The sequence below is a fragment of the Trematomus bernacchii genome, unplaced genomic scaffold, assembly GCF_902827165.1.
Source record: "Trematomus bernacchii unplaced genomic scaffold, fTreBer1.1, whole genome shotgun sequence".
NCBI classification, from domain to species: domain Eukaryota; kingdom Metazoa; phylum Chordata; class Actinopteri; order Perciformes; family Nototheniidae; genus Trematomus; species Trematomus bernacchii.
Window position 1 is genome coordinate 3835870 of NW_022987727.1, and position 13688 is coordinate 3849557.

The following is a 13688-nucleotide window of genomic DNA, read 5'->3' on the forward strand; positions in this document are numbered from 1 at the left end:
AATCTCCCATGCGGAGTGTGTGACGGCCGGTGATGGGAATTCCTCCGCTCCTATTCAGAACCCGGAACAATGCAAATGAACAGCTTTAGAGTAAAACAACAGGATACTGCACGGGCTGCTGTTTGCTCCCGCCCGCGACTCCCGAACTTCATCATTGGTTCACACTGAAAACTGGCTGCTCACAAGAGGCAGCGGGGGCTCCTCCATCCTGATCAGGTGTTCACATGCCAACCGGAAACGTTGAGGTTATAACAGGGGGTCATGAGGGAGTAATTTAAGACTCACGAGCTCAGAACAGGCCTGTAAGCAAACAGCGATCCTCACACGAAACGGGGTCTCTCTTCACCGGTGCTAAACAAACTGCAAACTGTCTCCCTTTTTCGTGTGCAGAAACCAAATTTGAGTGACAACTCCTTCGAAACACAATAAGGCAGTGCAGCGTTTTTCTTCAATTCACTTCCATCGAAGAAACATGTTTCCCTTCAAATGAACAATTTATTGATAATCGGTCACATTAAGTGCCCAAACGCACTTGCAGGTATGTGAACAGCTTCGCATGGGCTCTACGGATTTTCCTTTCCCATGACATCAAAGAGTACATTGCTCAATTTTCCATTTTAAACAGAAGTCATCACAGGTGCAGATGGGATACACAACTTTAAAGTAGCCTCTTTAGTGAGGACTCACAAACATCTCTGCAGAGGTTTCAGCTCTGCACTCGTCTCCACATAGAGTCCAATGTTGAAGTGGGTGTGTTGTTCACACATAACCATTTTCTGACATATTAATGTTTTCAATACATATTAAACCAAACTCAGCAAATCATAATTCAGGGTGGGTTACTATTGCATGACGAACATACAATGGCAAAACTATATACGGTAAGTAGGCCTTGGGAACATGTTGGCAGGCATGAGTAAGATATAGTCCAATTTATACCTCTAAAATCAAAATTCAAACACGGACTGTTAAATAATTTCTAAAACTTTGATTTACACAGACCTACTTACTGAACAAATAGCAAATTCCTGTAACTTTGTACCAACATATTACTGATACTGAATATTATTATCAGAGGACCTACTTGTTTCAGAGCAATAAATGAAACAACACAAAACTCTCTACGCTTTTTTTTATCCATTACTACTGTAGTTTTTTATAGATCACATTACACAACCATTTCTAAGGTAGGGATGCACAAAGTAAAATATGAAGTTAAAATATGAAAACATGTTAGTATTTGCTTTACTATGCTATGAGTGTTGTGTTATGGGCTGTTCCCTGGGCGAATAACTGTTAGTATTCAGCATTTCACATAGAGTTGATGTAACAATTTCGATTTACCAGTGAACACACACCGAGTTCATTATCTATCTTGCAATTTGGCATTCCAATATTGAGGAACACATGAATAAAAGATACTCTCTAATTAAAACCATGAACCTGAAAGTGATTTGTAACTTTTAAACATCATTTGCAACCAAGGTAATGTGTGAGCTTTCACTATTGACACTTTAACCTTCAAAGTGTTTTCCAACTTGAGCGCACACACAGGCAGGCCAGTGTGAGAGTATCAAAATGAAAACACATCACAACTCTTCTTCAGTGCACCACACTCCATTCACCAAATGTCCTAAGCTATTTTGTTATATTTAAGGCCTGATGAAGGCGAGATATCTAGAAACCTGGAGAGCTGAAGGAGAGAAGTGTGACCAGGACTCTCATCCCCATTGGCGTTGCAGTACCAACTCAACTACTACACCTTCAATGAAAACCTCCAAAAATGTCTCATTATTGTTTCCATTAATTAAAAAAGTGAATATAGTAGAAATATTATTGCACTGTAAGATTTAAAAAATATGTTTTTTTAATTCTCCTAATTTAAACGTCTGTTTTGGATGTAGACACAATAACAACTGTACAATCTAAGGGACAGCAGAATGATAGCCCAGACACCAACATGACTTTTGTTAAGATTGTTATTTCCAGCTTTTGGTAACACAGTGAAAGGGGCACTATAGTAGCTTTGGAGGCTATTGTTTTTGGTTTAACTGTAGTAGAGGTGTTATTGTGTCCACTCAATGCATTTTGTAAATTCTCTATTTGTTTTCTTGTAGAAGAGTTGGCTAAGCTAAAATGTTCAACAGGTAAATCAATCAAAAAAGAGTTTAATGGTGTACTATTTTTAAATGAAATTGAAATGTATTTAATGAATGCTCCTCATATTTCCCTGTATTTTGACTGAAATACTGCAGGTTTATGACTTTGTAAGCAATTCATACAACCTTTAAAAATAATTTCCAAAAAAAACACATCCTTTTAGTTTTGTAGGAGGGCACCATTTGTCCTTTGAGTGGATTACATGGCAACATACAAACACTAAGGAACCATACTAGTGTACCCTATAATGCAGAACACACAGCATGCAATTGTTACTGACATACAGCCGATTCCTTTTTTTTTTTTTAAACACCACTTGAACTTCGAGAGTTCTGATTTTTTTTTTTTTTTTTTAAGATGCTCCACGAACCACAATCATGACCAGATAGTCCTCTTCGCTTTTAGCCAGAGCTTTGGCAGAGGAATCCAGGAACTGTTGGGAGAAATCACAGGGAGGGAAAGCATGAAGAACCCCTGTGTTGTCTTTATCCCGGCTCCCTCCCACAGGCAGGCTGATGACTCCGGCTGCTTGTTTTTGGTTGAGGTAGGACACCAGGTTGCGGAGCGGTCGCTGAGTTGATGCTGCAGGATCTGATGAAGATAAATCCTCTGTGGTACCAGGAACTGCCAGCAGGATGGCGTAGCCGCCGGGACCCGCCACCTTGATGCGCCGGGACACCTCGTCGAGCTTGGGCTGGTCTAGACGGAGACGCTGGGTGATCTTTAGCTCGCCCACCTGCCTTCCTGATGTGCCCTCGGCAAGCAGGTCGCTGGCCACGTTGTGATCGCCCTCCAGCAGGTGCATATTGGCTGGAAAGTTGCTGTTTTTGAGCAGAAGCATGCCATGCCAGGCCAAACTGAGTTTGCTGCCATCTGGTTTGGATGCCTGGCCCCCCTTGGAACTGCTCTCAGAACGTTCCCTCTTGGCCGGCCCCTTACCACCGTCCCCTGCTTTGCGCTTACGATCTCCAACTGCTGAAACGCCGCTGCCTGAAGGTCCCTTGTCAGAGAGACTCTGGCTTTTGAGTCTCCGCTCAGCCCCAGCTCTTTCAAGGCTGCTGTGGCACTCTCTTGCGGGGGAGGGTCTCTCTCCCCGGAGAGGCCGCTCTGGGTCACTGAAGCGCCCTCCGTCTCTGATGATACCTTCAGGACTGCCATCTGGAGAAGCACGTCTACGCCTTAGAGTTCTGTCAGTGCTGTCAGGGGAGGGGTCTATGTGGCGTCCATCCTCCATTGCACGCCGCTTGCGTGGAGGTTCTCGTCCCTGCAGCTCTCGCTCCAAAGACCAGGGCTCTCGTGCCCGTCGCTCACGTTCCAAGTGCTCCAGAGGTTCAAAGGGTGACGCTCGAACCCGATCTCGGATGGCTGGGTTGGGCCACTCAGCTCCAGGAAAGAGATCTCTCTCCCTGAAGTGAAGCGGAGGTGGAGTCCGTTCCCTGACTCTCAGGGGTTCAGTTGTGGCTCGGTGGACAAAAGACTCTGCCACCATGTCAAATGGTGGTATAGGGAGAGGCTGCAGGAACTGCTGCTGGTACCGATGCTCAGTGTCAGCAAAGTCCACTCTAAGTCTTCTCTCTGGACCCCCCAGTGGGAAGCCCCTCATGTGTGTGCATGCCGCCTGTGCAGCGTCCAGACTTTCATACTGAATGTAGGCCCAAGTGTCCCCCTTTCTGAAGTCAATGGTCCTTATAGTGCCAAAGCGGTCAAACTCTCTTGCCAGGGCAGCAACAGGAACCCACGGTCCAAGTCCCCCAACCCACAGGCGTGTGGTGGGAGTTGCTTTCCCATAGCCTATCTTTATGGGGTTGTGGCCCACTATTTTGCCAGACATGCTTAATTTAGCACGATGAGCCATGTCCAGATTCTCAAATTTCAAAAATCCATATGTGCTAGTTTGTCCCCGTGTGGGTCTTTTAATGTCCACTTCTGTTATGATCCCAAACCTGTCAAAAGCTCTCCTCAGGTCTGCTTCAGTCACAGTTGTGTCCAGATTGCCTAAAAACAACGTCCTATTGGCTCTTTGGTCATCTTCTGGAGATATAAAATCCTCTTCTCGAAAGGCTGCTCGCTCTGCAATGAAAGCTGGTCGTGCCCTGGCTTCAAACAGGGCAAACTCCCGGTCCCGCTCCAGCTCTCTGGGCAGAGGGGGCGGCGGGGGAGGGGGCAGCCGGCCCAGGGCCAGCTGCTGCAGCCTGTAGTCTCTGTATCCCAGCCCGGTGGGCGAGAGGGGTCTCTGCAAATGTCTGTGGCTGGGAGCTGCACCATACAAGTCTCTCTCCACAGGGGAGCGGCTTCTCCTCCGGTTGATGTACACTGCCTCGATTTTCAGCGGCCGGTCATACAGCACCAGCCGGCCCCGCGCGTGCTTTGCAGCTCGTGCGTCCTCCGGCTTCCTAAAATTCACAAACGCGATCCGCTCGTCGTTGCTGCGGCTTATCTTGACGCTCACATCTCCAAATTTCTTGAATTCATGAAATAGTCCATCTTCTATGTCCTCGTCGTTCAGCTGGGTGCCCAGGTCGCTTATTTTGAGGGTTTTGTACTCACTCTCTGCGCCGGGCGGCTGCACCCGCTGCTCCCCCCGAGAGGTGGTCCTCGCTGGGGCTAAATCCAGCGTTAGGCTCAGGCTGTGGTTTTTACCCACGGAGCTGGCGGCTGCAGACTGACAGCCATGATTATTTCCAGTCCGACTGTGCCCCTCGAAATCTCTGTCTCTTTTTTCACCCAGCAGACTCCTTCTCGTCGAGCTGCCGTCGTTCTTCGTCGAGCTATTCCCATTATTACTCCCGGTGGACACGGAGAGAGCCCCCATTTTCTTGCTGGTCGGGTGGCATCCTCCCCGGTCTCGTATATCGTCCAGGGCCCGAGAGCGCTTTTTAATCGGCGACCGCTCTTTACCTTTCATTTCAGTCCAAACGGAGCCAACCCCTCGGGACGCCTGGGCTTTTTACTGTTGTTTCTGCAAATAAATGCAGAGAATGATTGAAATGAAAAACGGATTTATTCACTGACCCTGCGGCAAAACAACAACAGTCGCCATTTTGTAAAGATTACTCTGGAGGCCCGCCCATTCTTCCTGATTGGTTGAGAAAGTGGGTGGAAAACTTCGGAGCATCTGTCAATCATACACTGAGCCATCTGTAAAATAGTATTCATGTGTGATTCACTTCTTTATGAAGAAGTGAACTGCGGTGGGAAAACTATGTACACACAAAAAGCACCAGCATCTTCTGTGTCCTGTAATCAGGCACCTCTTTTGATTTATAATCTCCATAGAATAGGCATACTGAATATATCTCACAATAGGCTAATAAACCCTTTACAAGGTATCATTTATTTAGATATGTATTATTAATTGAGTGTCTATTTGAATGTGTCATTTTGTATGTTTTTTTTTGCTGTATTGTGTCCATTCCCGGTCAAATTAAGTAAAGCCTACACACACTCACTAAATATCTAAAATGTCAACATTCTCCGATAGTAAAATGTGTATGTTTTAGTTTATTAGTGTGATTTATTTGAGAAAAGAGACATTGCAAATAAATATATTATATATATCCATGGTATTTTTAAAAAAAAATAAGCATTTCACTCAAGTCGACCTAATAAGCTACCACAGGAGGGCAGTATTTGAACAGCAGCTAGAAAGGTACTGCAGCACTTAAATCCTTAAAAATGACCTTGGGTGGATAGGCATTTCTCGGTAGGTGTGTGGATAAAGCAAGCTGCCGATCAAAACGTTATTGTGCATTTGTCTAAAGGTATAACGTTTCCAAGCTCCAATCATAATTGTGTGGTTTTTGTAAAAAAAAAAGAGTGTATTTTACAGCAAAGTTAGTAATAATTCGCCTATAAGGGTTGTAGGTTAAATATATATATATTAGGACTTTAATAGGTTACTTTTAAGCACTTTAGTTACTTTTTAAAGAGGTTGTAAGCAGATTAAAAGTGACTTCTATTTTGGTTATTTACCTCCCAATAACAAGTTAAACTTTTGCTTGAAACATGCTAAAATAATACTTTATTAAACACTCTAAAACGTATTGATTAAAAAAAGTCTGCTCAGACTGGCACTTTGTCTTTTCCTGTAGATGATAAACTGCTAAATTAACTTAAATCAATAAATGTCTGAAAGCAGCCAGACAACTAGTCCACTGTGTGAATGTGTTAACACATTGTTTAGCTTAATGCTGTTTGACTACTTCATGAGGATCTGATGTGTCCCAATAGCTGCACTTCAAGGCCAAGATAAATCTGTTGGAGATCAAAGCTCAGAACAGTGGCTAGCAGGCAGCTGTGCAGATTTTAATGAGCGTTAAATCATATTTTTTTCGTCCATTAATGAGACTGAGGGTATACTCATTTCCAGACTCGAGTGACAGTCTTCACCTGATGACCCTTACACACAGAGTGATACTGAGTTAATAACTTCTCCCAGCATTGTGCACTCTTAACTCAACATTTCATTTCATTTTTGACAAATCATACAAGGCCTCTGCAGCATGATGTATTGAGTTGATACAGATCAAAGCTTGTGCCACATCAATGTTACTTAAATGACAATGTAATCAAAACTGTTGGAAGATGAGGTAATTCGTTTTGATCCTCTTTTTAAGTAGAATAAACCATACTGCATTTATTTTATTGTCAAATATATCACATTTGTGCTGGCAGAGTTGCATCTAATTCACAAAGCCACCGAGTTTCCTCTTTTGTTCATGGACAGATCATTTGGTTAACCTACTCCTTATCGAAAAATAAATATTAAAATTGAGCACTGATACACCATCTGCTATTTCTTCAGCTTTCCTAAAGATGGCCATCTCCTCAATCCCTTATCCCTACTGACAGGTCTCCTTATCTCCTCCACTTAATCTGGGATTTAATCAGGGGGACTGTAACTTCAGTGAGGGCTGCCGTCTCCCAGGGCCTGGCTGGAATTTGAAGCTGTGGGTGTGGAAAGTGTTTCTGATGGGTTTCTGCTTTCTTCTATTGGAACCACATGTTAGTGGCTCACACAAAACCCTGACACAGACTAAAGGAACGGAGAGCGAGTATCACCTCTGGGGAGTTAGCAGGATTTCGATTTGCTTTGTTCAATGGTGACAAATTGTATTCTCAATCCCTCACAGATTGAAATAATTGTGTATCTGCAAAACATGTTGGTATTTAAAAATGTACACCAGATGGTATGGTACAATGCAATTCAGTGTTTCTTCTCAACAATAAAGTTAATTGTTTTGGGGTAAAGCACAGCTTGCATTTCCTGAAATCTTTATGAATGCATTTAGTATGAATACACGATTATGTATGCCACAGAAACGTATTGATGTCTTATTCTTCCCATGGAGACAACAGTATTTAAAAAATAAAAGCAGAAGATCTTTAGTGGATATTACAACCAAAACATGGTAATCCCATTTTCTTCTGTTCGTGATTACTCAGTTGGTCGTGTTTGACTACTGATGGCAGATGTAAATCCTTCTTTCTGTGGGAGGCTCTTTACTTTATCATCAGTATAGGAGTGCGGCCACACAGTTTGCGTTTCATAAATGAGCCTGCCACACGCTGCTGATACATAAGGTGCTACCTGAAGGATTCTTGAAGTGAGGCCCATGCTGCAAACCTTGAGTATTTTTGTGTATTTCCCAAGTAAGAAGAAGCTCACTTTCTGCACAGCAGAAGTCTTTGTGTTTATGGCAACCACAGCCTGCGAAGCATTTTTGACTCACAACCACATTCCTAGTTTAATATGAGTCACAATTTAGTTTCGCCTTTTAAATATCATAAAATAACTAAAGCTGTTTGTGTTCCGTTTTCTTAATGTATTTTCCCAAAACTAGACAGAAGATTTAGATGGAGGCCTTTATTAAGGGTCACACTATAAAGCACAACAGTCAAATGAAAAAACAATGATTAATACGATAATTACAATTTTTACATGCTTAAATAATATTTCCTCTTTGGTTTCAGCATTGGGATTTTAACCTAAACCTTGGAACAATACAGTTTCTATACAATAGGGTTTCGTGCTAGAGGCTCAAGTGGCCCCCAATGTTTATGAAATTCATATTTGTTAAGATCTTCATAATGATGGAAAGCCTCCAAGATGGCTTACATAACTGTTTAGAGGAATTATTTGAGACATATGCTGAGGGGAGTATGTACATTGAGGGATGTGTATGGGTCAAGGATGTAATATGCGTTGGCTCAGTCAGTGCATAATGTGGAGCTGGCTCTGTTGTGGTCATGTAGGCCAGGAGAGGATGCTGCCTGGCTCTTTGGCTTTCATTCGCAGCGCCACAAGGCCCGTCGGCTTGTAGTCGCTCTCCGGCCCCTCCATGGAATGGGGCCCGAGGCCTCCTGGGAAGCTGTGGAGGGAATACAGGCCGTTGATGCCCGGATGGTGAGACGGGTGGTGGTGGTGGTGGTGGTGGTGGGGATGGCTCTGGGATGGGGGCATACCCATGAAACCCTGCAGGTTGCTGTGGGGGTGGGGGTGAGGGTATGGACTCATACAGGACGAGGGGAGGGAGTCCGCTCCTAAGACACAGCCAGCACCTGGAGCACCGCCCCCCCCGGATGCCGCCCCCGGCCACAGGTTGCCCTGCATCTGCACGTCAGGAGATTTAGGATAAGACACATTTAGAATTTGAATGGTATCGACATGGAACATTTCATACTTAATGCTAATAACCCCAAATCAAGATACAATTATGTGCAAATGTTGGATAGAGATTGGAAAAAAAAACATTCCGAGCAGGCTAACATTTTTACTAATGCTTCCACTACAACATGCATGTCATGCGAGATCAGCAGTGGTCTACCTGGTATGTATCATGGCGAGGGAGAAGAGAGATATCATATGTAGCAGCAAAGTGGTTGCGGACATCCTGGATCTTCCCATAGCGTTCCCGTTTCCTCCACTTGGCTCTACGATTCTGGAACCAAACCTTTCGATAGAAAATAAAGAACAACACGAACATTTCAGAAACAATTGTTCTTTTTTAGGGCTGAAACGAATGATTATCTTTCTTTTTTATTATTAAATATATGTTTGGTTTTTACATTTTCAGAAAATATTGAAAAATGTTCATCCCGTTTTCTCAAAAACCAAGATTATGTCTTCCTTTTTTTTTTGTCTGTTCAACACCCAAAGATATTCAAATTAAACTGATGTATAAACTCTCTTCTGCTTATAGGCATAAAAGGAAACTGTAACATCGGAGCTCGTTGCTCTCACACACCTGAACCCGAGCCTCAGTGAGCTCGGTCCTCAGGGCCAGCTGCTCGCGGGCGTACACGTCAGGGTAATGCGTCTTCTGAAACACTTTCTCCAGCTCCTCCAGCTGGAAGGTGCTGAAGGTGGTGCGGTTGCGCCGCTTCTTGTTCTTGCCCGATAAGTCGATGGAGTCGGCGATAGATACCCCATGCAGACCCTCGCCGGGCTCTTTCAGCTTCCCACAACATTCTAGGCCAAGGCCAGGGTAGCCCATTGTCTTTGGAGCTCCTTTCTCTCTGGCTGCGACATGGACGGGACACAGAAAAAGGTAGACAATGTAATATACTTCAAAAATAAATATGAACTCAAATGAAAAGTCTTGTCGTCAATTCATCAAAATACATTTATTTTGTCCCTGTTTCAGACTGCTGTTAGGGCTCAAAGGTACCACTGATTATACTTTTATAATCATCAACCTCTGGTAAAGATTGTAGCATTTATTTTGAAGACGGAAGACAAATACAATAAAAGCATATTTTAGCATTGTTAAAGTCTCATCCTCTGTCAAATGATTTGTATAAACTGTTAACTTAGTTTGATTTTTTTACCATTTTTGAAAAAAATGTGCTTTTGTGGTAAAGTAAAGTTAATATAAAATAAAGAAATGTATGGTTTTGAATGGTTGCCGAAAGATTGAGAATGAGAAACACACCTTTATATAGAAAAGGCCAATGCTGGAAACCAAATCTCTTTGCATGTCAGGCACCAATGCAAACATCTAAATGATCAAGTATTCCCATTATCACTGCTGAGAGAAAAGATTCAATTTAAGACCAAATTAGTTAATTCTACAAAATCAAATTGAACAGCATAACGCATCAAACATTTTGTCTGAACATCTCTTGCTTGTTTTTAATGCTTCTAAATTTGATTCCTAAACTCAACTATAAGAGGCTGAACTGTGGTGCTGGACGGAGCAATACGCACAACACTAATTCAGCTCAACAGTGATTTAATTTGATTAGCTGAAAGGTCCCACAGTAAACTCTCAGTGAGTTGGTTTGAATTAAACCCACAAGGCTATCAATAAAAAACAGATTTGATTTGGAAATGTAGAAAATAAAATGCTACGATTCACCTTCTAAACAGACAAACCAAGTTATTATAAGGACAACATTGTTAATACATTAACATTAAAAGAAAGAAAACTAGGAAACAGCACTAGAGTGTATGACAACTTTCTATCTGTTAAAGCCACCTGATTGTTTAAATAAATAATATATATACTTCCCTTGGCATTTAGCGGAAAGGGGGAATCTGAAAGCATTATTCCCCTTCCCGTTAACCGACCATGGAAAAGCCTGCTCCCTCCCGCAGTGTTTGAATGTTGTTGCATGCGTTCATTATGTGTAACCCTGAGCTCCAAAACAAAATGTATTTCCGTCTATCTGCAGGCACTCACTTACTGGGGGCGGCTGAGACATTACTTTGCTATTCTCCTAATTCAATATGGGGCCCAACAGAGAGCACTTTTCATTGCAACATTAATTTCCTCGTGTCCATTAGATCTAACCTCATACTGCAGTTCATGCTGCGAACATTCACCGTTAAGATTTCAAACTGGGGCCGCAGGACATTGTATAGCTTTTACCCTGTCAAACACCCACATCCGCTCTGACTCCAGTGTAACCGGAGATCTTTGTGAAATGCAGGAAAAGGCAAATAAGATCAATTCTAAATGTAAAGGTAGGAACAAGATAATTGAGGTAGGACACAGTCTTAGTAGAAATGTAAGCTTTTTATTTTCTGGGCTGCTTGCTCTGCACAAGTAATTCAACTTCAGTCTATTTGTTTCTGTTTATTTAATGGATATATATTTACTGGTTTTAAATCTGTATGCTAATAGTTAGAAGATATATAAATAAAGGTCTTTAAAATGAGGCCATCTCAGCCTCAAACAAATATATTGAAAGATTTAAAAAGATTTACATGTATTCTGACCACCTTTTAGTTGTTAAGTAGTGAGAAATCTTTTTGCCATTTTTGAAACAATTTCCGATCAACTCACCACTCATTAGTACTACATTTTCAAGAATCCACGGCAAGTAACATTAATAATTAAATTAAACCAACCTCAATTAAACTCTGAGATGTGAAGACGCTTAAAGTTTATAAATGTTTCGGTTTGTCCAATAATCAATAAACCTTGCTTCCACTGTAGACAAAACAGGAAAACGTGTCTGCCTTTGAAGGTGAACGAACCCAAAATCTAAAACATACAAATGAAAAGTGTTTTGTGTAGACACACACACGGGACCTTTTTTGCACATGCATGCAAAGCCCTACTAATTTAAAGTAATATACACAGTCATTTACAAATTAAATGAAGCTAACATGAAACACTTTACAGTGCACAAGCATATGTGTATGTGTGTGTCAGATAAATGGGAAGACCACACATATACTCTTATTAAAACCTAATTTAGAAGAAAAGTAATACAAATCCACTTTCAAACAGGACAACTGATATCGTTATCATAACTAATTGTGAAAAAAAGTATATTGGCTGTCTTTGGCAGGAACATGAATCAAGCCGTTGTATATTGTTCTGGACACAGATATCACTGAGATCATCAGCGCTCATATCCTCTGTTGCCTTGCAGAATCGTCAACAGCAATAAATAAAGTGAAAGAGCACATCTTTCCTTCCGTCTTTGGTTGCAAATATACTTTTTGTTACTTTTCTTCCTAAGATTGACATTTGCAGGCTATAACGTCTGACTCAAGCACGCCTGCTCGCACAATTCAAGTCAATTCTGATGTTTTATATTACAAAAACATGCTCATGAAGAGAATATGAAACACAAGAGTGTGGGGACTATAATTCAAATTGTTTTTAACTGACTGGTAGCCTAATGACACACCCAACTTGCAGCGAGCTGACCTTTAACCTCTCACTTTAATTTAAGAAAAGTAAAGTGAGAGAAAATGTGTTGACATTTGTATCACAACAATGCATTCATTAGCAAAGCCAGTCAGAATCAGTCAACACTTTGTTATTATTGTTAGTTAAGAGTACATTTGACAAGCATGCAAAATGCAGGAAAAGGAGACTTATTGGAAAGCAGTTTCACTAGCATTCATTGCTACATTTAACAATGTATTCTAAAGGATAAGTATTATTCTCATTTTGCATTTCTTCATCCATGAGTTGTTTTACACCAGCTGATGAAAGTATGGATTTTAAACATAATTTGGCAAAAATAAAAAAATGGTACGGCTCTCACTTCAGTGTGTGTTTTGCCACCAACATTTTTGTTTACTTGTAGTTTTGACAAAAAAAAGAAACGAGAATATTTGTTGCTATTATAATGTGTTTTTTTATAATACATTCTTTCGAACTCACCTTCTGAGTTGCCCTCATAAAAAGCCGTCTTCCCGATTATCTCTGTGCCCTTTGAGTCCTGGTTTATACTCTCCAAGAACTTGCTGTGTTTGGACGGTGAGCCGGGCGGGTTGGTCGAGGCCGCGCCGTGCGTAAAGTCCGCTGCAGCGTCCCCAAACCTCCCCATGGCAGCGGCGTACAGATCCCCGCGCAGGCTGAGGCGGTGAGGAAGAGGAGGAAGGTGCGAGGGTTTCTGCAGCTCATCGCAAGGGAGAAAGGAGCCACCGTGCTCCAGTCTGGGGGAATGTTCAGGCGTCCTCCTGCTGGTCTGCGAAGAGAAAGGCAAACAACTCTCCGTCTCCATTTTACGGGTCCAGCAGGCAGTATAGACAGCGACTGGGCGCTGGTAGTGTGGGCGCCTGAGTGAGAACGTTTTTTTTCTATTCTGTGTTCTTGTCAAGTGGGTGGGATTTAACAGATCAGAAACAAAGACCCGTGAAACCGGGAGTTGGAGTGTGTGTGCGTGCGTAAAAGAGAGTGAGAGGGAGAGGCTGTGTGTGTGTGGTGGCGTGTCTCTTACAGCATCCAGCAGTCTGATATAATCCGCCAAAAATTCAATCACGTGTGGTTTCTGTCCCTCCAATTAACCATTTAATTCCTATTTCATATGTTGTTATGGACCTAAATAATCACCAAACCAAGCAGGACAGGAGAAGCAGACACACGACCGTTTACGCACGGATAATTGAACGAATACAAAAACACTTTAACCGAATAAATGTATTTATTGTTTCAAATGTAATGTTTAACTTTATTTTACTTTATATCATTGTATTTTTATTTTATAAAGTCGGAAAAAGGATTGGGCCTAAATGTTACGTTTCATATTCTTCGTCAGAAAGAGACTTTCTTATTTTTAAT

General features: G+C 42.0%; 2 protein-coding genes across 2 annotated transcripts; both read right to left on the bottom strand.

Annotated features, from left to right (window-relative positions):
- Window positions 1-475: 475 nt before the first annotated feature.
- rbm15 (RNA binding motif protein 15) lies at window positions 476-5200 on the bottom strand. Its single transcript, XM_034144875.1, has one exon. The coding sequence runs from the start codon at window positions 5063-5065 to the stop codon at window positions 2513-2515; it is 2553 nt and encodes an 850-aa protein (XP_034000766.1). The 5' UTR covers window positions 5066-5200; the 3' UTR covers window positions 476-2512.
- Window positions 5201-8007: 2807 nt separating this feature from the next.
- On the bottom strand, window positions 8008-13131 carry alx3 (ALX homeobox 3). The gene is made up of 4 exons (XM_034145367.1): window positions 12789-13131; window positions 9408-9682; window positions 8988-9113; window positions 8008-8773 (listed from the first exon to the last, which is right to left on the bottom strand). Exons 1-4 carry the CDS (start codon window positions 13129-13131, stop codon window positions 8408-8410), a joined length of 1110 nt encoding a protein of 369 aa, XP_034001258.1. The 3' UTR covers window positions 8008-8407.
- Between the last annotated feature and the right edge of the window lie 557 nt (window positions 13132-13688).